Source organism: Penaeus monodon, chromosome 18 (assembly GCF_015228065.2).
Source record: "Penaeus monodon isolate SGIC_2016 chromosome 18, NSTDA_Pmon_1, whole genome shotgun sequence".
NCBI lineage: Eukaryota > Metazoa > Arthropoda > Malacostraca > Decapoda > Penaeidae > Penaeus > Penaeus monodon.
In genome coordinates, this window is record NC_051403.1 from 48,021,905 (window position 1) to 48,044,404 (window position 22,500).

General features: G+C 37.9%; 1 protein-coding gene across 1 annotated transcript; it reads right to left on the minus strand.

Moving 5' to 3' along the window:
• Positions 1-4,023: 4,023 nt before the first annotated feature.
• LOC119584563 (F-actin-capping protein subunit alpha-like) lies at positions 4,024-17,195 on the minus strand. Its single transcript, XM_037933248.1, has 6 exons — positions 16,941-17,195; positions 10,833-10,896; positions 9,553-9,776; positions 8,971-9,149; positions 7,220-7,370; positions 4,024-6,443 (listed from the first exon to the last, which is right to left on the minus strand). Exons 1-6 carry the CDS (start codon positions 17,112-17,114, stop codon positions 6,240-6,242), a joined length of 996 nt encoding a protein of 331 aa, XP_037789176.1. The 5' UTR covers positions 17,115-17,195; the 3' UTR covers positions 4,024-6,239.
• Between the last annotated feature and the right edge of the window lie 5,305 nt (positions 17,196-22,500).

Below are 22,500 nucleotides of genomic sequence, written 5' to 3' on the forward strand. Positions count from 1 at the left end.
CCTCTCTCTTTCTCTCTCTCTCTCTCTCTCTCTCTCTCTCTCTCTTACTTCTCTTCTCTCTCTCTCTCTCTTTCCTCATACTCTCTCTCATCTCTCTCTTCTCTTTCTCTCTCTCTACCTCCCCTCTCTCTCTCTCTCTCTCTCTCTCTTCTACTCTCATCTCTCTCTCTCTTCTTCTCTCTCTATCTCTTCTCTCTCTACTCTTTCTCTCATATATATATATATATATATATATATATATATATATATATAATATATTATAAATATCATATATATATATATATATACATATATATATATATATATATAATATATATATATATATATATATATATAATATATATTATATATATATATTATATACTATATATTTTTTTTTTTTTTTTTTTTTTTTTTTTTTTTTTTTTTTTTTTTCGATAACTATTGGATGTTAGACATGCTGACGATACATAAGAAAATCTAGAGCATGTAAAAGAGAGTATCTGAGATAATACAATTAACATACTGAAATGTCTGAATTTTATTCTATTAAAGATTATTTTACGAATATTTGTTATGAAACATTGCAAAGAATACTTTGCAATACACACACACACACTACACAACACACACAACACACACACTACATAATATATATATATATATAAAATATATATATATATTATATATATATATATATATATATATATATATATTATACACATACATAACTATATATATACATATATATATATAATATAATATAATATATATATATATCATCAGTGGTGTGGTGTGTGAAACATATAATACTAATACAAATATAATATATATATATATATTATATATTATATATATATATATAATATTATTGTTGATGTGTGTGTGTGTGTGTGTGCGTGTGTGTGTGTGTGTGTGTGTGTGCATACGTGTGTGTGTGTGAAAAGTACAGCACAATATTATCAAATTCTTAAAGATGAAAGTGAATTATCTTATTTTTAGTAAGGTCTGGTTTTGGATTTATAAAAATCCGTTTTAAACACAAGTTCTACTTCTAGTATTAAAAAAAAAAACGATATTTCATATGTTCCCAATTTCAACAGTAAAAGGAAGGACCTATAAATTGGTTGATGGTTAATAATTAAAACAAACAAATGTGCTAGACATCAAAGGTCATATAGCACTATGGCAAGCATTGTGGCGAAGAGGGTATGAATGAGTTGGCGATTAGGATAGAATATGTTAGATGTCAAAGATTATACAGCGTTAAAAGATAGTATGGCACTGAAAAAGATAGAGAGGGGAGCAAATGAAGTAAGGTGGGGGACTCAAGAGAAAAGGGTTCAGGGTGGAGGCCGATTGGGTGAAACGGAGAGTATCTGTGTCTGCGGAAGGATGAGGAACATTGTATAGGGAAAACTGGCAATGGGGCCATTATGAAACAATCGACGGGTAATGTGGGTAGGGATGGCTGTTGGAGAAGTAGGAAGAGAAGAATCCGGGCAGTGAGATAAGGGAACATGGGAAGGTCCTGTAGTATCAGGAAGAATGTCAGGAGGGAAAGGATCTGGAGGACACTTGCGACATAAGGGGGTCATGTGAACATCCATGTGGGTGCAGTAAGGACATTGGAAAAAGAGGAGGGAATGGAAAAGGGAGAGCTGGGGTGTGTTGGGAGAGAGAGGGAGGAAGAGGGGTAGGGGGAACCTAAGGAGGAGGAGGATGAATATTGTCAAATACTTTGAATGTAGAGGGAAAAGGACCAGAGAGATTGGAAAGTGGATGAGGGAGTGGAGCGTTCTCTTGGGTCATGTTTAGTAAGTTTTGGATATCTTCAAGAGTTGCTAGAGGGGAGTTGGATGGGAAGGTCTGAGAAACAAAGGTTTTCTTATGAGGAGGAGAAGAGGGCATAGATGTCCGAGGACCAGAGGAAGATGCGGGTGCTGGAGAGGATGTGGTGCGATAGATAAAGTGAGAAGAAGGAGGAGTAGGCATCGGGGAAGTGGTAGAGACTGGAGTATCTGGATTTAGACTGGAAAAGGAATTTAACTGGGGACGAGGGGGAATTGAGGTAGGATGGTTCGGGGTAGCGGGGAGAGATACTGGGGGAAATGCTGAAACATCTTGAGGAGAGACGGGGAGCGGAGCGAAGGACAGGTATGGAATAGGTAGGGAGAGAAAAACCTCGTCGGTGTGCTCCATGTCTGGCCCCACGTAGAGTGAGCCCTAGTTTGAATCTGAGAACTGTTACCTCAGATTCGAGCTTGTAGGCAGGACAGCTTCTAAAAATACATTATGGGAACCAACAATGGCACACGACGTGACTGGCAGAGCATTTGAACGGTCATGACCAGGTTGGGCACATAAACGGCAGCGGGCTGTGGAGCGAGATTGTTTGGCAGGGTGGCCAACGGAGAAAAGGTTGATATGGTCGGACAGGGCAGGACACTCCACCAATATAAACTTCATGGGAGAAATCATATCTACGGAAGTTAATCTTGGCAATATTGGTATAGGACTTGGGAGAAATAGTGTAGCTATGTACTGCCACTGAATCACAGTCGACGACGAGGCAGGCGAGCAGGTCGTTTTCACAGTCTGACCAGTCCTTATCGTAGACAGGACAATCAATAGGAGAGACGGAAGCAGTTCCGGTACAAGTATTAAGGGAGGAGTGAGTTGGGCAGGAATAGGTTTGCCACTGAGATCAGTCAGGATAGATAGTGCACGAGCTTGAGACACAGATGTAACTGTGGCAAGACGTGAACGATCGGAACGACTGTGAAAGGAAACTTTGCCTACCTATTTTTGGAGACACTGCTGGAAGAGAAGAGTATTGTCAAAGTAAGGAGGGGCTGTAGGGGGAATCACAAAGAATCGATCCCACTTGGCTGGGCCAAAAGAGTACATATAAGGTTTGAAAAGGTGGAACCAGCAGAAGGACGGAGGAGGAAGGAAGATGAGGATGTTTGGAGTGAGGTAGTACTGTGGGGAGAAGTAAAATAAAGATAAAGAGTAGTAATAGGAGAGGTGGGGTAGAGATGAAGAAGACTGTGCAGGAGATGGAGTAAAGGATGTTGGGAGAGACCAAGGGGTTTATTCTGAAGATTGAGTAATGACTCCAGTGGATGATTGGGAACAGATAGAGTTAACAGTAACCATCAAGGAGAGTGTACTGGTTGGAGCCATGGTCAACGGAGAAGCTGAGGTTGGAAAAACATAAATGTCATATTTAGATATGGTAGTTGATGAAGAGGCAAGCCTTAATTCCCCTAATAAGGGTAAAAATCTTCATTATTGGCTATGGTGAGCCTGTAATGTGGGGAAAAGAAACGGTCTACCCCTCAAGGTCGTCATACGGGGATGGGCTAAGCGATTAACCTCCCAGAGAGGCCAATCAGGCTGACACAAATCAAGCCTCTCATCCTTTCAGCACGGCTCTCACGTCTTAGAAAGTGGACAGAAGAAGGGCATGAAGAAGAGAAGGCAAAGGAAAAGGGGAGAAGAACAGAGTATGCAAAATTTGTTGAGGCAAGAGCTGGGGTCCAAAACAGGGGTGATCCCCTACATTGGGCCTCTGTCTCCATCTTCTAGACCCCCCATGACAACAATGAGGAAGGCATGGGGGTGGGGGATTATAAAAATAATGATAAATAAAAATTCTTCATATCATTGCTTCTGAAATGTTTTATGGTTAATGCTTCAAACAAATAAATGTGTTAGACATTAAAGGTTATTCTTGATATAAATATTTGATATTTCAAATGCCTTCCCTGTGAAACAAGTTCATAAGAATTATTTTGAGAAGGTTTGCAGATTTTTTTTCTCATAGTCTTAGCCTGGAACTCATACTTCATTTCAAAAACCTTTGGAAATCTCTTGTTGCTAAATGATAATGCAACCTTGTTAACAATTAATCATTTAGTTATTCCAGATAATTTATGCACCACTGTCTTTAGCTCCTTCTTAAATCCACTTGTAGGCAAAGTCAACACATCACCAGGTACTTTCATTCACTTATCAAGGAAAAAATACAGAGAAAATTTAATTAATAAACTTTAATTGGTTTTAATTTTCAGCTAACAATCTTACAATCATCACCACTATAATGGACCAATATTTCATATTCACAAAATGAAGGAGAAGAAAACACAAACAGACATTAAAAAGGATTTTATGTTGTAAAAACAATAATTGATTTGCATATTGCTCCTTAATAATGAACCAACAAGAGAAAACATTCTCAATTAATGTCTTCCCATGTAAGTGTGCCACAAGCCTGATTACCAAAAGAAAGAGACAAAAATCCTTTTATAAATTACAAAATAATCCCAATTCTCTTAAAACAGACCCAACAGAAAATACTTTCAATAAGAGAGAGAGAAAAAAAAAAAATCTTCATTATCACCGGAAAAAGTTCCAACCAAAATGGAGAAAAAATATCAAACGTTCTTTGTAACTTCTAAATAAATCTGTAAACAGTATAAATATGCATCAAGTACATTCTCCAGTTGGTAATAGCCACAGGGATTTAGGAATCTTTCAGCCACACACTTCAGCAACTTCAAGCACACGATTCCCCCAAAAATTGGCAACTTCCTTTACAAAACATGCGCATATATCTTGGTATCTCAAGTATCTTTAGTGTTTATATAAATGAATTGGGGACTATTCAGCATTCATAGCTTTATCCTGGATATAAATTCATAATAAATTAACATCATTTACAATTTCATTGTCACAAATACTTTTAAATAATAATCATAATGATGATAAAAAAGAAAAAATATATATAACAATACGTCAAACATTTCCAAAAATTATACAACTCAAAAAGCCACTCTGCACTCACTCCTCCCTGCTAGCCATGTCGCACCCCAACCGAAACGTGCGATGGGACTTGCAATGAGCCTCGACTCATCTCACCTCACATTCACATTTGAGCTCCATGTGAAGACCACGACTTTTTAAAAACGAGGCTACAAAACATTACCATGGTAAGGGGTATTGGGGCAATTGTTGCTTCTCACTGCACTACACTGGTTGGGTGCTTCCCCTTATGTATCTCCCATAAAGCTCATTGCATTACAAGGAAGTAGAATTTAGCTAGAGAGAAAAAAAAAAAGAAAAAAAAGAAAAAAAAAAAAAAAAAGAGACTTGGCTTCATAATGACCTGCAATGAATGTGGCATGACTGGTACCACTTCCCAAAAATTATCTCTTAAACAGTATAGTGTAAATGATTAGATAAATATGTACTATAGAATCAACACCATCAAGCAGTTAGCAAGCAGGCCATCTTTAGGAACAGTCACTTTGCCTCAGCCCGGAAAGCCTGGCCGGCCAACGGGGCAGTTCGGGCCAGAGCGGTCACTGCCCAAGGGTGACCTCTCTTCCAAATGCTGAACCAAAACCAGTTCTGCGTTCTCCACCCTCCTCCTGCTTATCAAAAACTGGCCCATTTTCTTCTTGGTTTGCAGCTATAAAGTAAGAAAGCCTGCTGCCCATAGCGCTTGACATCCGGGTACACTATCAAAAACAAGGCACAGGAAGACGAGACAGATGTAGGTGGAACATCGAGCGCGACTCAATCATGCAGTCTCTGGTGTCGAAAAGACTAAGTTGGATATGAGTTCCAAATAGAAAACTAAATCTCTTCAAGAGTACAAATGATGAATTATATATATGTCCATGAGAGAGAGAGAGAGAAAATTAAAATATCAATGTTCCATTCTTTATCGAAGCCTACTCTTTGCTGTGTGTTTTTGATGGCTTACCCAATAGTTCAACAAGAGATGTGTTTTTTAACTTTTTTATTAACAGTGCAAAAAACAAAGTAATGGCATCGTATTGCCCTAGAAGAATCAAAAGCAACACTTACACCAGAATCAAAAGAATCAAAAGGCAAAAAATACAATTTCTATCGTAAACATAGAACGATTCAATAAGCATTCCTATAATAATAATAATAATAATAATAATAATTATAATAATAATAATTCATCTCCATACATCAATGCTTTGGGAGGGGGGAGGGGGCAAAAATAACATTACTCAAAAGAATTAACAATTAAAATCTTAAACGAGACTTTTCAGACATTACAAATGACAAATGCACTGTTAAAAGACATGAGCTCCAACGGCACAACATAGATCGGCTCACTTCTCGAACGATGTTTCACTATTTGTGCAGGAAAAAAAATAATAAAATAAAGAAAGAAAAAAGAAAAAAAGAAAAGAAAAAAAAGGACATTTCCACTATTATTGCTTCTTAAGCTCCTTGCCCACCGAATACGAGACTATCTTGTTCCAGTCGATCTTGGTACGCGTGACGGGCAGCTGGCGTCGTAAGGCCTTGAAGGTAGTGTCGGACATGGTCTGGTAGTTTTCGCTGATGGCGGTCTGGTACTCGCTCTCTGCGCTCTCCACAAATTGCACCAATTCCCGTGCTGTCTCTTCCTCACCCTGCAATACATTTTTGGTGAGATGCTAAAGCGTAAGGTTACAGTGAATAAATAAAAAAAAAAAAAAAAAATAATAATAATAATAATAATAATAAAGAAAATTAAGCTGACATTAACGTCAAGGAAGGAAGGAAGGCAGAGTAGTGGGGAGAGGGGAGAAGGAGGAAGAGGGGAGAGGGAGAGGAAGAGGGGAGAGGGAGGGAGGGGAGAGGAGAGGAGAGGAGAGGAGAGGAGGGAGGGAGAGGAGAGGAGAGAGAGAGATGCAAAGAAATAGGCACAGGAGGAGGTAGAGTGGGAGGCTAGGATACGGAGTGACTGTGAGAGGATGAAAGAAGAGAAGGAGAGTAGGCAAGTAGGAGTAGAAGAAGAAGAAGAAGGAGAAGGAGAAAAAGGAGGAGGAGGAGGAGGAGGAGGAGGAGGAGGAGGAGGAGGAGAAGGAGAAGGAGAAGGAGAAGGAGGAGGAGGAGGAGGAGGAGGAGGAGGAGGAGGAGGAGGAGAGAGGGGAGGGGGAGGGGGAGGGGGAGGGGGAGGGGGAGGGGGAGGGGGGGAGGAGGAGGAGGAGAGGTGGAGATGAGGAGATGAGGAAAGTAGGAGAGGGAGAGGGAGTATCAGAGAGAGACAGAAAGCAAAATTTCAACAAACTGTTTTTTTACAATACAGCTACTACTACTACTACTAATAATAATAATGATAAGCTGAAATTACCAAATAATATCAAGAACAAAGACTGAACAAGCCACAGTCAAAACAACAGCCCCAATACTGCTGCCTACTTACTGCCACAGTGAGATTGCCCTTAACGTCTTTGGATGTGACTAACTGGACATTACCGTCCTCATAGTAATGCACTTGCACCTTCAGGACACCCTTTAGCTCTGCACTGCCGCCACCTAGGGTTACCGTCCAGGTTGAACGCCATCGGCCATTCCTTGAAACGGGAGAATTGGTTAGAGATCGGTGCCACTTTCGATAAATGTATGCTGGCTTAGTGTTTTGTTTTTTTTTATGAGTTATTCAATACCTATCAACAATAACAAAAACCAAGATCATATTAGACAATACTAGACCATTGATACTGGGATGGCATGTAACATAATATCACGGCCAATTTTAGCTTATCAATTTTGCTTGCACCCAGATTGCTATTAGTATGGATAACATAATAAAAATCCTAGTGTCAATAATAATAATAACAGTAATAAATTATTAGCATTAGAAAAAATAAAACCTTCCCAAAAATTCACGCAATAGGAATATCAAGCCTACTAACCCTCTCCTTGGTGACTAAACACTTATGGAACCACCGATGTGTAAACAAAACATGCAAACTTAAACTACAGTGTATAGTGCAATTACCTTGCACCAATAAGTTAACATGGTAATAGGTACTTGAGATTTTATTACCTAATATTTGCTATCTACACTAAAAAAAAAATTTATAAAATGTAACAAGGCCATTTAAAATTATCAATGGAGTACTTCATTTTCACAATAGCTAATTGTTGCATTGTCACAATATATAGACGGATTATCTTTTTCTTGCTTTTATCTTTAGCCATTGGATCTGGTTGCGTTACGGCAATCACATGACCAAAAGTTCGGGCATTAGGCTTACGTAAGCGGCCACTCTGCTGGGTGGCTGCTTGTAGGCCGGGCGCACGCGGACATGTGTGCGCAGTGGCAAGACTCTATGCCTCCTATTTACAAAGTTATTTACTCTTTTTATGCACAAGTGTTTTTAGATGTTAGGTAATTTTCCAATGTCTATATTTTCCATTTGATTTGCAATATCCAAATGGTAACAGTTTTTTTTTTTGCACAAACTCCAGTCATATTTCAAGGATGTCTACAACTTAGAGCAAGAAAAAAAAACTATGTAACACTGTGTTACTTTTTTCTTTTTTTTTAAGTAATATTCAATAATACAACAGTACCAGGAATATGATGCAAAGCATGGAAATGGTATCCTTCATGGAGCCTGCGTTCTTCCAGCCACCACTCACAGGCATTTCATTTCATGCTCATACATTGATAGGAATAATGCAAAATCACCAAATGAGTAAAATAAATCTCCCAATAGGTTTGTGCACTCGTGAGTCTTTCCATCACCCTGGCTTTCAGAGCTGCAATGCTCATGGTGGCAGGTTCACGTCACCCGGCCTACAGCCAGATTTTCCCATGATTGCATGTTCACATCACCTGCCCCTCAACCCGGATTTTTCATGACACAATAGTCACGTCACATGGATTTAACGGGTTAATAGATAATGGGATTTAGTAAAATTATATCCTAAAGAGAATGTAGAATTTTTTTTTGTCTTCTTTCTTCATTAAAGAATGGTTCTCCCTCCTGGACACCATACAAAAACTACTTCAAATATCATAACCTACTGCAACAAGAATCCTTCCGTCTAAAAAAAAAAAAATCTTATATACTCCATTTTACAATCTCATCACAACAAAGACAGAAAGAACCCTATACCTTCCACAAACTAACAAAAAAAAAAAAAAACAACACTTCCTCTTACCAATAATTTTTAGGTTGAAACTGGTGGTCTTCTATACACAAGGTGAGAGTTACTGCTGATCCCTGGGCTTTGGCATACACAGCACACACGCCGTGGGGGTAGTGATCACTGGTGTACTGAATTAACTGCGCTTCTACTGCACTCCTCCAGCTTTCTGTTGTGGGATCGCTCTCACAGGCCTGCACCAAAATTATTTTGTTATGCATCATATATGTAAAAATGTGTTATTACGGATGTATATGTAGCAGCAAGTATGTATAGAACTCATCCAAATAATTTTTGTATAAAAGCAAATGAGAAAATTGCTAAAAATTTCGAGCAAGTAATGTACACCCTTTCTGTATCCTTAAGGGTATGGGAACCTCTGATAAAAGAAGATTATATGTGAATTGAAAAGTTTACTTTCACAACATAAATATCAATAATTTTCAAATGTAACCTGATATTATAGCAGACAAATATCAAAAGCTAGCTGAAAGTTCAGAAATGAATACAACAACATCGGCCAACTTCCAGTTTTAACAAATCACTAAACACAAAGCACTTCTGAGCTTTGAACCAAGTGGCATAACCAGCACAAACCTTCAAGTCTGTGGCTTCCTTTCGCAAATGGTCAAACTTAAAGGTGAGCTTTGCCCTAGGGTCGAGGAATCGCCCCCCGCCGAGGTCATTGTGTTCCGTCACCAGGGCATAATGGTTCTGTCCTTCGAGGCGTACTGGTGTTAGCTGGTCCTTGTTGTATTCAGCGATTGCACGTGCAACACCCTCCCTCAAGAGAGTGTCATTGTTTACAAGAGTTCTTACATCTGAGGAAAAAAGGGATAATTATATTGATACATAGAGAGACAATCGATAGACAGATAGTATTAGATAGATAGACAGATAGATAGATAAACATACACAAATATAACTATACATAAATAAAATAATAAGGATACATCATAAATCAGTAAAAACTATCCAATGAAAAGGCATATCATTAGTTCCTAAATTTCACTTTATGTCTATCCACCAACATGTGTAAATAATTCAACACCACATCGTAAACGTAAATCTGAATTTACTATAATTTGCAAGACACATCCCACTACAAAAAAAGACCCTGTTTATGATATGCAGATCAGCCTAATAATCCCTCTGCCCAGTGACGATGATGACAGTGATGATGATGAATCTTCTCCGAGCCTGAATCCTGCTGACTAATACTACTATTACGCAACATCCACTCGGTGTTCTTTACATCGCTAACCTCTAGCAATTATTGGGTGATTTTGCTTTATTGACAAGCAACAGTAATCTGCCAAGCCTTAGCTTGCCTCGACCCCATTATTGTGTAATCAAACTTCATGGTCACTCCCATGATTGTGGTAATTATCCAAAAAAAATATTTCTAAAAATAGTTCTTGCTCCATTTATATTTTTTTCTTCTTTTATTTTACTCTTCTGAACAGAGATCTTTGATGAAACCCATGAACAAATCCCTACAAAAAGTTTTAAATCATCTATGAATAGCATATGGGGAAAAAAAAGTTGATAATGAGATCATCCCAATTCGAATTTACACATCTAATGTAAACTTTTATTTAAGTGTATGATATGCAATATTAGGTTACTGGGTTGTGTCAAGTTCTCACAATTTTTATTTTTTCATGCTTGCAAGTTAAGTCTGCTTACCACAATTTACATAAATAAAATTCTGAGCCTCTATACCTACTCATACCAGAAAAAAGACTAAATTGTCTAAAATTAGCAACCATAAAAAAAATATATATACTGAAACAAGCGAACCTCCCTAATATCTCTTTTACAATGAACACTTAGGTGGCGGGGGGGGCATACAATTAACGACAACTTTCACACACCATTGAAGACTTCGTTGAATTCTCCCGGCGGGGAGTGCAAGATGAAGTCTGAAGCAATCCGCACCTGAGAACAAAAGCTTCCATTAAAATATGTACAGTATTTATGACATGTTCTAGTGCTACCAGTTCTTCCTTAAAAGAGAAGAGAAAGAAAAATAATTAATAACAACTTGGGGAAAAAAAAAAAAAAAAAAAAAAAAAAAACACTTTTTCTTACTAAAAATAATAACAACAGTAATCAAATAAATACATACATAATTATCTATACAGATACACTTTTTTTCCTTCTTCTAGAAATTAATGTCTAGGAAATAAAAGGTAAAAAAGCTAATCATTTCTTTTTCCCAACTATATTCACAGAATCAACACAGTCTTTGAAGGACAGGAAGTCTACAGATAGCAGAACATAATACCAAAGATAAGACAGGGGTGGCAGCAGATGACTACACAATACCTTGTAATCAAGTGTGCAAGTCTAACAATAGGATTTCATGAAAGAACTACTCTTTTCTGAATGAGATAGAGCGTGATACACAAGTACAGACTTTGAGATAAGCAGGAAAGCAAGACATGCAGACAGATATCTAGCACCTAAATCATCCAAATCTCAGAATAATTCAGACAGCAAAAATCAAAAAGCAAGAATTCTATTGAGCAATTCCTAGATGCAATCCACCACACAACCACACAGTGAAGCTCTGCATCACCAACCACACACCTTTTTTAATATCAACTAATATCTCTAACTAAAAATCTTAAAATGTACATTCTGAGCAATATATAACACTGAAATTTACTTCACTGAATCTTGCAAGAAAAAGGGTTCTAAAATACAACAAACAAATTCACTTAAAAATAAAAATGAAAAACTATACGTTTTTATTTTAAAATATGTCCTAAAAGCAACTGGGATTTATTTAATCAACCAACTACGACCAAGAACCCCTTTTCTTCTTCCTTTTTCTCTCACTTTTCCTGTTCAATGATGATGACGACAAACAGAAATCATGCATATATCACATTTTCCTCAGAAGGGAAACTGAAGAATCCATTATTCAGATGGTGTGTCCAAGACAAGCTTCTTACAGGGAGAGAGATTACACACGAGAATGAAGAGAAGGGCAAAACAACGAAAATATTTTCACAAGTCAATATCATTTTGTGAATAAGCTTTAGAAGGTCCCCTGATACAACAGCAGCCATGTGATCCCTTTTAAGTACTGGATATTCTAGAACAAGAACCACTACTTCTCCATATCATACACTAACTTGTCACAGTTTTGGACTCTGCACTGTCCAATCATTAAAAATGATATGGCAATAAATACTACAGGTGTCTGGCAACTCCACATGGCTGATATATATACACAATGCATCTACACTCACTAAGTAGTTCTGACGAATCTTTAATGCTGAAATGTTAATCAAATACCACCCATTTTGCAATTATTCATGCTCATTCACAACTTTATGCCACTTGTCGCAATGAAATCTGACAACTTTCCATTCATAATTCACCAGAATGTGCTTTACATCTGTGAAACAAGTACATCTAAGAATTAAGAATTAAATGATAAGAAAAATCAGGTAATTATTTATGATTAATATTTTGTTCAATCCAAGTACCACGAGAGCTTCAGTTTAATCAAATAATCATTAGAACATTTTTCATATATAAAATTAATAGAAAAAAAAATCATATATTGGATATATCAAAATCAAAAAAATATTTAGATATAAAAGGAACTGAAAAAGGCATTAAACCCTTGCAAAATTATTCACATGAAATATAACCAAAATAGAAATCAGTTGAAAATCAAACTCTCTCAAAGAAGTTTAAATGTATTTTTCTTTTTTAAGACACTTTAAATGAATACCAGCTCTGAATTCTGAATCTAAGTATATGCTGAAAGTTTACGGTGACAAATAAATGCTCAGAAGAGACCTCATTACAGCACACCTGTTGCCAATAACCATAAAAAGTGACTTCCTTGAATAACTTTTCTTTTCCTTAATTCACCAGCTCGGCAATACAATCTTGTGATATTCTCGTAACATCCACCCGACTTAAAAAAAAAAAAGAGAGTATAATGGCTTAAGTAGAGCAACAAACTCTAATATTCAGAATCCAAAGAACATTGGCCTAAACTTCCCCCCTCTAAAACTTCCCTGTGACATTCTTGGCAAGTTAAAATACTCTAATAACAAGGAATGCGTAACACATCTGCAGATTTAGTCATTTCTATATTAAGGTCCTTAACATATTTCTGCTTTCACTTTTCATCTGCTTACGTGAAGATCATATAACAAACAAGAGTGCAACTTCATCCTTGAATAAAATTATTGCAAAAAATGGCAATGATAGATTTGAGTGTCTCTGCATAACTTCAATTATTCCAATAAAATTACAAATAAAATCACTAATCACATGAAACCTCTCAGTATCATAAAAAAAAAAGGCTTAAAAAATAATAAAAAAAGTTAAATCTCATAAGCATGTGGACCGCATTTAGTAGGTAAGTCCGTTTCTAGAATCATTCACTTTTCAATACAAGACTACAGCAAAGCAGTCCTGGACAGCAGCCCATGTAGCCTGATCTATTTTTTCCACTAAATAAACATTTAGTGAAAATTTAGTTATTCCCACCTTGATATTGGGGGGGGGGGGGGATCTTTTATATCAAATATCAGTTGAGTTTTGTCCCAAAAAGTATCTCACCAAGAATACTGATCTCTGTGAGAGTTAATCCTCACTCCCCTAGGAAGGAATCATCAGGAACAGAGATTACGTGGATTTATGAAACAAAAGGACAGCTTGCCTATTATAAAATCAGTTTTATAAGAAACAATTTTGCTTTGTTTCTTTCATCTAACAATTCTCCCTGAATTCCCTTCCCCCCGTCAGGTCAGACAGATAGGAATCATAATAAGGATAATACAATCCTGGTTCCAAAGTTGAACCGAATGGCTTTGCAAAACTTTCCACCAAATAAAAGATATTCCCTCTCTCCCACTGATTTTCTAAAAAGACGAGGCATCTCACTAGTACCAAGGTTTCATCAGATTACTCTGAATGGGAATCCCTGAACTTGGCTTTGTTCAGTTCAGTTCAAATCATCCTACTAACGGCCAAGCTTATGTTGACTTATAATTATTGATAGCAATGATTCACCATATAACACGTATCATCACTATGTTTCAATTATGGGACAAAATTTAATCTTCAGAAACACACAGTGAAAGGTAAACTAAAACTGAACACTCTAAAAAATAAGTGTCATTAATGAGAGCTTGGTATCTTAGTTCAATTGTTCAACAGAGTAAGATTTCTTCTAATTGCAAAACTACCCTAAGAAAAAGTAGAATATCATTACATCACTTTGATGCATGTTTTAAGTTTTAATCATAATTATGTTCAAATCCATAATTATACTGCTTATTTTATTGAGACTATAGACTGAATAATGATCAACTATGGAGTCTATATAACAACAAAAATATCCTTCAGTCTCGATTTATCAGGAAATATGGCAAGTAGAGACTTTAGAAAATAATGAAAACTGAAAATACAACATATGCTCGTAGTATTACGAAGAAACGGCAAGGGATGCTGGTATTTGGCATGAGTGGTCGCGCATGCTAGGGCGACAATATAAGCCCCCAGCAGCGAAGCCTGGGCCACTATGAATACTACCCGTCGGGAAAGGGTTAATGACTAAGAACACACAAGATCTGAACAAATAACACTATGCCTGGTTCTTGCATATAGTGAACTTATGACTGGCAAATATGACAATAATGTCAGCATTAAACCAATGGAACCATGATGCCATTTTATGCATGTATTACTATATTAATTTCAATATACAATATAATGTGATCAATAAACAAACAAATATATAAATACTAGGAAAACCCCAACCATACTTCAATTATACTTCTGTGGTCTATAAAAGGTCACTATCTGGTGGCTCTTTAAAATCATTGTCTATTGTCTGTCAATAAAGACACAGGACGATACTGCAAGTCTTCCTCATACTCGTGCTTCTATGTATTTGCTTGTAGCTGTTTAACCCACCCACAACAGGACTTCTTGCACCATACCAAGATATAAATCAAGCTTCGCATGCAGTCAGTACACTCATGCAAAAACATACCTATGCTTTTGATTGCAACAAACAATTTTTTGTAATTCTTTAGAGTATGGATACAATCATACCAGAGGCTTTGTCTCAAACTCTACATCACAAACTTTATCCAACAGTCTAAACTGCATGACTGGGCAAACGGCCCTGCAAACTGCCTGGCAAACATTGTCGGTATGCACAGCAAGACTTGAGCCGAAAGTCAGGAGCACTAAGTTGACTATGGCTGTGAGTAGGGCTTTCCATGATCTTTTTCCTTCATTTGTAGAGATACTGTTCATGTCTGCAGATTATATCTTGTACTGAGGACTGCAACTTTATGTCCTCTACAAGAATCAAATTGTGCACAATAGGCTCACACCAAATAACATCACGACCTCTGCATTTTGACCTCCAGCAAAGGCTAACAAACCTATATGTATATTGACAAGTACATTAGTTATCGTTCAACACTAAATCACCTGACTAAACATAGTTCTTTCTTGTCACAGAGATCTAAGTCACTGCAGCAACCTTTTTTAAATATCCAAGATAATACTTGAATCTAGGACTAAATCCACATGAGATGAAGTTCCACGAACACATTTAAAAGGCACTTCCGCAAAGGCCAACAAATCTCCACCCACCTACAGTATATTTTACGAGAAAGAGTTTCGGCTGGTTCCTCACTTGATAGCTAGTTACCAAGGTTGGCTACAAAATTAATCTCATCGGCATTTACATGGTTGAGGTTTGCCGTCCTTCTGCCAGAATGCAAAGGGAATGGAGGCCGCAACAAGCACTTGAGACACTGTAGGTGCATCTCTAATAAGCAACTGTGGGTTTGCCTTCACTTTCTGCATATCGTTTTTATTAGGAATATTTTGCGTGATCTTTACAGGTATTATCTTAATTTTTCTCTCCATGTGATCTTCTGATTTCATTTTCATTCTTCACTTGAATAACTGAACTTAAAACTGCAGTTTATAGTCTGTTTCTTCGTAGAGCAATATTATCAGTCTTTTTTTGTATCTTTCTGTGGTAGTCCTTCATAAAGTTACAAATAATATAAAATTTTCATACTGGAGATACTAGATACTCCAATTCAAAATAATAATGTAATAACCGTAAAACACAGAACTGTTTACAAATCGACTGCACCCCTTTGTCGCTACAACTCCAGTCTATAACCACTGTAGCCCTGCATTAGTCACAACCCATTTTCTTAATGTCTGACGTTACTCTTTAACTGCGCAGATTATTCAGAATATCAGCGAGCGTACACTTTTCCCTCTCTCTGGAGAAAGCGTCCTTGGATTTCCCCCATCTTCGTGAAACCTTAACATTAATAATAGCTCTAGATTACCCAATATTGCTGATCACAACCTCCCCACCTGCTCCTAAAAGGTCCCAACTCCCTTCCCTCCCTCCCCTTAAGCCACTCTCAGTCACACCTCCCATCGCCTCAAAACCTGGCAGAACCCTCCCCCCCAAAAAAAAAACCCTTCACTAGCCTAGCCTCAAACCCTCCCCCAAACCCCCCGAAACCCCCGAAGCCCTCCCCAAAACGCGAAAACCCCGAGCCAACCTCCCCCTGCCTCGGCCCTTGACTCATGACAGTAGAATGTAAACAAACCCTCACTCAGCCTCTCACTAACACCTATCCAGGCCTTGGAATCGCCCGAATTTCTCCCTTCTGGGCGGGATGCTGCCAATCACCAGGGCCTGGGGGTCAGTCCGGGCCGCGTGTGACAGCGACACCTTAATCGGCAAACGTCAAATGGCATTAAATGTTATTTTTGACAAGCCGGTCTCGGGGAGGCGAAGGGGCGAGCGCCTCCGCCCACAGTTGGCCCTCCCGGAGCCCGAGTCTTCCCCAAATGCCCACCAAATCCTGGTTTCCCAACGGCTCGGGACTTCATCTTCCCTCCCGCCCTCCGCAAAACGGGGAAAGAAGGCCTTAGGGGCGAGAAAAGAGCCGAACCTTCTCCTCATCGGGGAGCTGATCGCCGAAGTCGGTCGCCATCTTGGATTTCCTCTCGCACACTACTTCCTCTCGCGTTGCAATGTTGCTCTTTTCGCGTCGATTGCAACCTCCACGCCTCTCGAAACTTGTCTCAACAAAAAGCACGACGTGAATAACCCTTAATTTAAGCATTAAAATCCAAACACCCACTTTATACACATGTATTTCAGGACCTTCACGTTTTCTATGGTTTTATCAGCGATGACTGATGACTAGATGACTCATGGGCGAGCAGATGGCGGCAAGTCTGATAAAACGTGAACGCCCCATTTAGGTGTCGTTCCCTGGGACCTGATTGGGAGCGACGTGTGGCTGGAACTCCTGTGGTTGTGTGTATTAAGGGTGTTCTAACCCTAGACGTGTATTTTGTCCGCTAAGTGCAGGATTGGGCACGTGATTTCTCCCACCTCCTCCTCCTCCTCCCTCTCCTCCTCATCTTCTTTCTTTTCCTTATTAGGGCAGCGGGAGGGATTATCTTTTTACACTTGATATAGGGGGGGGGGATATATAGCAACATCTACTATGCACGAGAGAGGGAGAGAGAGAGAGATTCGTTGGCAATTTGATAAGAGGGTTTGACCCCAATACCAAAGGGCTGTCGAGACTTAAGTGGGGAATAGCCAACACCCATACTTGTCTGTCTGTCTCTCTTCCTCAGTCTCTCTCTTTCTCTTTCTCTCTCTCTTCTCTCTCTCTTTATCTCTCTCTCTCTCTCTCTCTCTCTCTCTCTCTCTCTCTCTCTCTCTCTCTCTCTCTCTCTCTCTATCTATCTATCTATCTATCGATCTATCTCTATCTCTTTCTTTCTTTATCTCTTTCTTTCTTTATCTCTCTCTCTTTATTCTCGCTCTTTATCTTTCTCTCTCTCTCTCTCTTTCTCCCTCTTGCTATTCTCTACCGCTTATATAAAGCCTCTGACTTTATTTTTAACAAGAATGTATGACTTTATTGTTCGAAAGACTGAGATATTTCAGTGAGTGATTTGTGCGTGAAAGAAAAAAAAAATGTTTGCCTTATCACTCCTTCATAATTCGTCTGTTGTTCTGTACGATGGATTTTGCTCTGCTGATTATAAACAAACTCTCCAGCAAGTAATGTTTCTCCGTAATGTAAAACGTGTTTTGCGATACAGCTGATGCAGAGAAAAATGGCTGGGTGTTGTATCGTTTGGCATGACGGGTCTGTCGACGAATCTGTGTGAAAGGATTTGTGAATAAAAAAGGTACGTGCGAAAAAGAGGGAGGGAGGGAGAGAGGGAGAGTGGGAGAGAGAGGGAGAGAGAGAGAGAGAGAGAGAAGGAGAGAGAGAGAGAGAGAGAGAGAGAGAGAGAGAGGAGAGAGAGAGAGAGAGAGAGAGGAGAGAGAGAGAGAGAGAGAGAGAGAGAGAGAGAGAGAGAGAGAGAGAGAGAGAGAGAGAGAGAGAGAGGGAGGGAGGGAGGGAGGAAGAGAGAGAGAGAGGGAGAAGAAGAGAGAGAGAGAGGGGGGGGGGGAAGGAGAGACAGACAAGGCAGACAGAGAAACAGACAGACAGACAGGTAGAGACAGAACGTCAGAGGCAGACACACACACACACACACACACACACACACACACACACACACACACACACACACACACACACACACACACACAGAAATAGACAGAATGAGGCGAAAGAGAAAGAAAGAGAGGGAAAGAGGCAGAGAGAACCTCCTCCCCCCAGTGATAAACCTCCTGCAACCTGCCCCTCTCGCCTTAAGTCTGCCGTAAGTGACAAAAACTCCATAACTTTTATCTTACTTATTGGATATGAGCTCCAAAGGTAGAGAGAAAAATAGAAGAAAAAAAAATCAGGATTTTTCTTGTGTCTGTGTGTTCGTTATGTAGTTTTTGGAGGAGAGAGAAGAAGAAGAAGAAGAAGAAGAAGAAAACGTGAAAGTCCGTGGAGTAAGAATAGACGAATAAATAAATAATGAAATGAGATACAGCGAAGGGTGAACGATAGTGAGTGAAATATTGTTAGATGATGTAAGGTATTGTTCGTTTCTGTTCGATTGTAGAATTGACATTGGTAACAGAAAAAAAAAGAAATCATAAAAACGTATTTTGTCTACGAGAAAATACACATTTTATTTCATAAAAATACGTTACACATTTTTCTTATGTATTTTTGCTTCTTTTCTTATCTTTTCTTTATATATATATATATATATATATATATATATATATATATATATATATATATATATATATACATCTTTTCTTTCTGAATACATTTCTTCATCTATTCTATTCTTCAATACTTATACGGAGAGCAAAGAATTATTTCCCATAGCATGCAATTAAAACCTAGAAATGCTCCTTCTGTTGATTTTTTTTAAAAACTGCCTATGTATTTTTCAAGCAGAAAACGCCAAAATTAGCACCATCTTCAAGCTTAAAAGTGAAGGAAACTTAGAACCCAAGAACTACCATAACGCCATAGTGCCTGGTCTCCCCCTCCCCTTCCCCTCACACTCCCTCTACCCCAAGGGACCCTCATACTATCAAGGAATTAATTTAATTGTTGGGGGAAGCCGTGGGTCCCTTGAGCATCCTCATTCGCTCTGTTTTTTTCTGTTTATTCCGCGATAAAAATAATAGATAGATAAATAAAGAAATGAAACGTTAAAATGAACAGTGGTTGTATCATTCTCCTCCCTTATACTTGGGTCCTGATACTTCAGATAAAAATATAAGGCCTAAAAAGAAATTTTCACGTTAGTTGTGACGTTTTTTTCTCATAGTTGATAAGAGGGTGTGTGTGTGTGTGTGTGTGTGTGTGTGTGTGTGTGTGTGTGTGTGTGTGTGTGTGTGTGTGTGTGTGTGTGTGTGTGTGTGTGTGTGTGCACCGACGAATGGAATAAAATACTATTTCAAGAACTTGAATTACATGTTAGTAAAAAAAAAATAAAAAAATCAATAAAAAAAAATCTGTAGTTTGGATTTTTTTTAACAAAGCAAAGCAAAAAAAAAGTAAGAATATAGAATGATGTCACTGTATTAATATTCTAAAAGACCCATGGACTGTATAGCATGATGTGTAGCCTTCACTGGACGCATTAAAAGAGCCAGACAATTAACTTTGAGCGTCCGCGTTAACTTAAGATATTAGTTACGAGCGAAAAATAGATATTGGCCATTTATGTTTGTTCTTTCTTTCCTGTCCTCCATTGTCTGCACAATGAAAGGAACTTTTTGTAGAAAATAAAAGATAATATAAAGATAAATAAAAGATAAATATAAAGATAAATAAATGAATAGTGATCCCAAATAGATAGTTTTCTTGTATATGTCAGTTGTGCAAATGTTTTCCAATAGGTAAGACTGGGTTTATTTTACAACTTTGTGTGAGAAGAGAGGGCATTATCATTAAAGAAAATTACTATTGAATCAGTAGAAGAACTTATTTATTCTAGAAATATAACCATTGAATCAGCAGGAGAACTTATTTATTCTAAAATAATGACAATAATGTAACACAGTATGGTAGACTGGAGAGAGAGGGAACGAGAGTAAATATTTTTTCCCCCTAAACCCCATATCATCCCTTCTTGTGCATGGCACTGCATTTTGTCATAATATAGATTTTTTAATAAGAATATCGCATGTCAATTTTGCCTATATGTAGAATTGTCGAGATAGCTTTAGGCCCGATGTTACCCACTATGCAAATTAGACGATCATAGCACTAAAATCTTCAGGTGTCGTACAATTCTGAATAAAACACGTTATTCTTAAGGTAGTTAGCTCAGCAAATTAATGTAAGCATGTTTTATTTTCGTAACATAATCAAAATGATTTTTCTTGTAATATGAGATAATTTGCCAAGGGCACTGATAACTTTGGCGCCGGCCATCCATAAATTTACCCTTGCTATACGAACTGTAATTCTGTACTCGTTATCCACAAGCGGGTCTTCAATTAAAAATATAAAAGCTAACGCAAATTATCGTCGTGGTTTCATCCTTGTAATGTTGGTAACTTGGAAGCTGAAGTCTTGTACGAATAAACATTTTCCTCGTGTGATGCTTTTAGATAATCCACACCTTTTAGACTTTCCCGTTTCGTGTGTGGTGGCTGCTGCCCGTCTGTCTAGAGTGCAGACAGAATCAACAACTTCTAGGGAATAAGTTGGGTTAAGTTAAGTTAACTGTGAAATAAGACTAGCACGTTTACTACGGTACTGTCTCCTAGACAGAATTCACCGTAGACAACAGTGAAATAGATGTGGATCACATAATTATCTAGAGCATCGGTTCCTAGACATAAACCACAATTTTTAATGCTCATATTCAGGTTGGTTACCTTTCGATCGAAACGCGACGAGGAATAAATAGCATTGCCTCCTAAACAGAATCCATAAGTCTGAATATATTCGTGATTACCTTTTGGACTGTCCGTCAATCGAAACAAGTGAAACAGGATTCAAATATTTGGTAACAAGTCTTGCCAGTTCCCCCCAAAAAACGAAACAATAGCACAATAGAAACAAAATAAAAAAAAAACATTCTCATTCCGTTTCAGTTGTAGCTGTGTTTTAATTATATCAGTGTGTGTGCGTTACAGTGTATGTATTTTTGTTCGTCTGTGTATCTGTTCGTGTAGAAACTGTTCAGTGGAGGTTTGGCGCATCCACGTTCATTTCCGGGTGCTCGTATTACCATGCTCGGACCTGATACTTTATATTAGGTTTTGAGTGCGTCTGCTTGTGCCTAATATTGGATTCAAAGACCATGTGGAAGAGTCATATTCAGTTTGGCTAGCAAGGATACATTTTATGTTATTTCAAAACGCATATATCTGTGTTATCAATGCTGAAAGAAGTCGGGCTTCGCTGAAATAGCTTTGTTAATACCAGTGTAAAGATTTTTTATAGCTAGATCTACGTCAATACATATGTTGTGTACTTGTGTAACTTTCTCTTCCTTATTTTCATGTTCAGTAAATAATCTGTTGATTTTTCAGAGGCAAGGAAAGTAAGCATAAAGCACTGAGAAATGTCTTATATCTATATTTATTGGGAATGAAAGAGACACAATAAAAGATGTAAAGGCTGCCACTCCATTGATTTTGATTGCAGGGTTATTTGGTAAGTTAAAGAATCTAGTTCAGTGTAAGTCTTCATAAAATTCTTCACGTGTTAAGGGTGTGTTGATGCGAGACCATACCCAGTCTCACCATCGTATTAAATGTAGAGTAATACTTTATGGACTTCAAAAATAGTGTTATAGTGAATTGAATCGGTAATCCATAGTCATGATAGCGATGCGTGCTTTTTCAATTGTGTGGACCCTTTCTAAGGAAAAAGTAGAAGCCGATGTTCTATAATGATTAGCGAAAAATATTTTTTTATGAATAGGGTGTCCTGTAGAATTGCAAATATGGTGCCTTATAGAAAAGCAGATATGGTAACCTGGAAAACTGCATGTACTGTCAGTGACCTATAGAACTGCAAGTATGGTGACCTGTAGAACTGAAGACGTGGTACCTTGTAGAAA

What these genes read in the sequence shown, in the direction of transcription:
- LOC119584563 (XM_037933248.1), bottom strand. Translation starts at nt 17,114, where the DNA reads ATGCTTAAATTAAGGGTTATTCACGTCGTGCTTTTTGTTGAGACAAGT. An exon ending in ATTCAACGAAGTCTTCAATG is followed by an intron (nt 9,777 to 10,832) that starts GTGTGTGAAAGT and finishes TTTTTTCCTCAG; the next exon opens with ATGTAAGAACTCTTGTAAAC. An exon ending in AGGAAGCCACAGACTTGAAG is followed by an intron (nt 9,150 to 9,552) that starts GTTTGTGCTGGT and finishes ATTTTGGTGCAG; the next exon opens with GCCTGTGAGAGCGATCCCAC.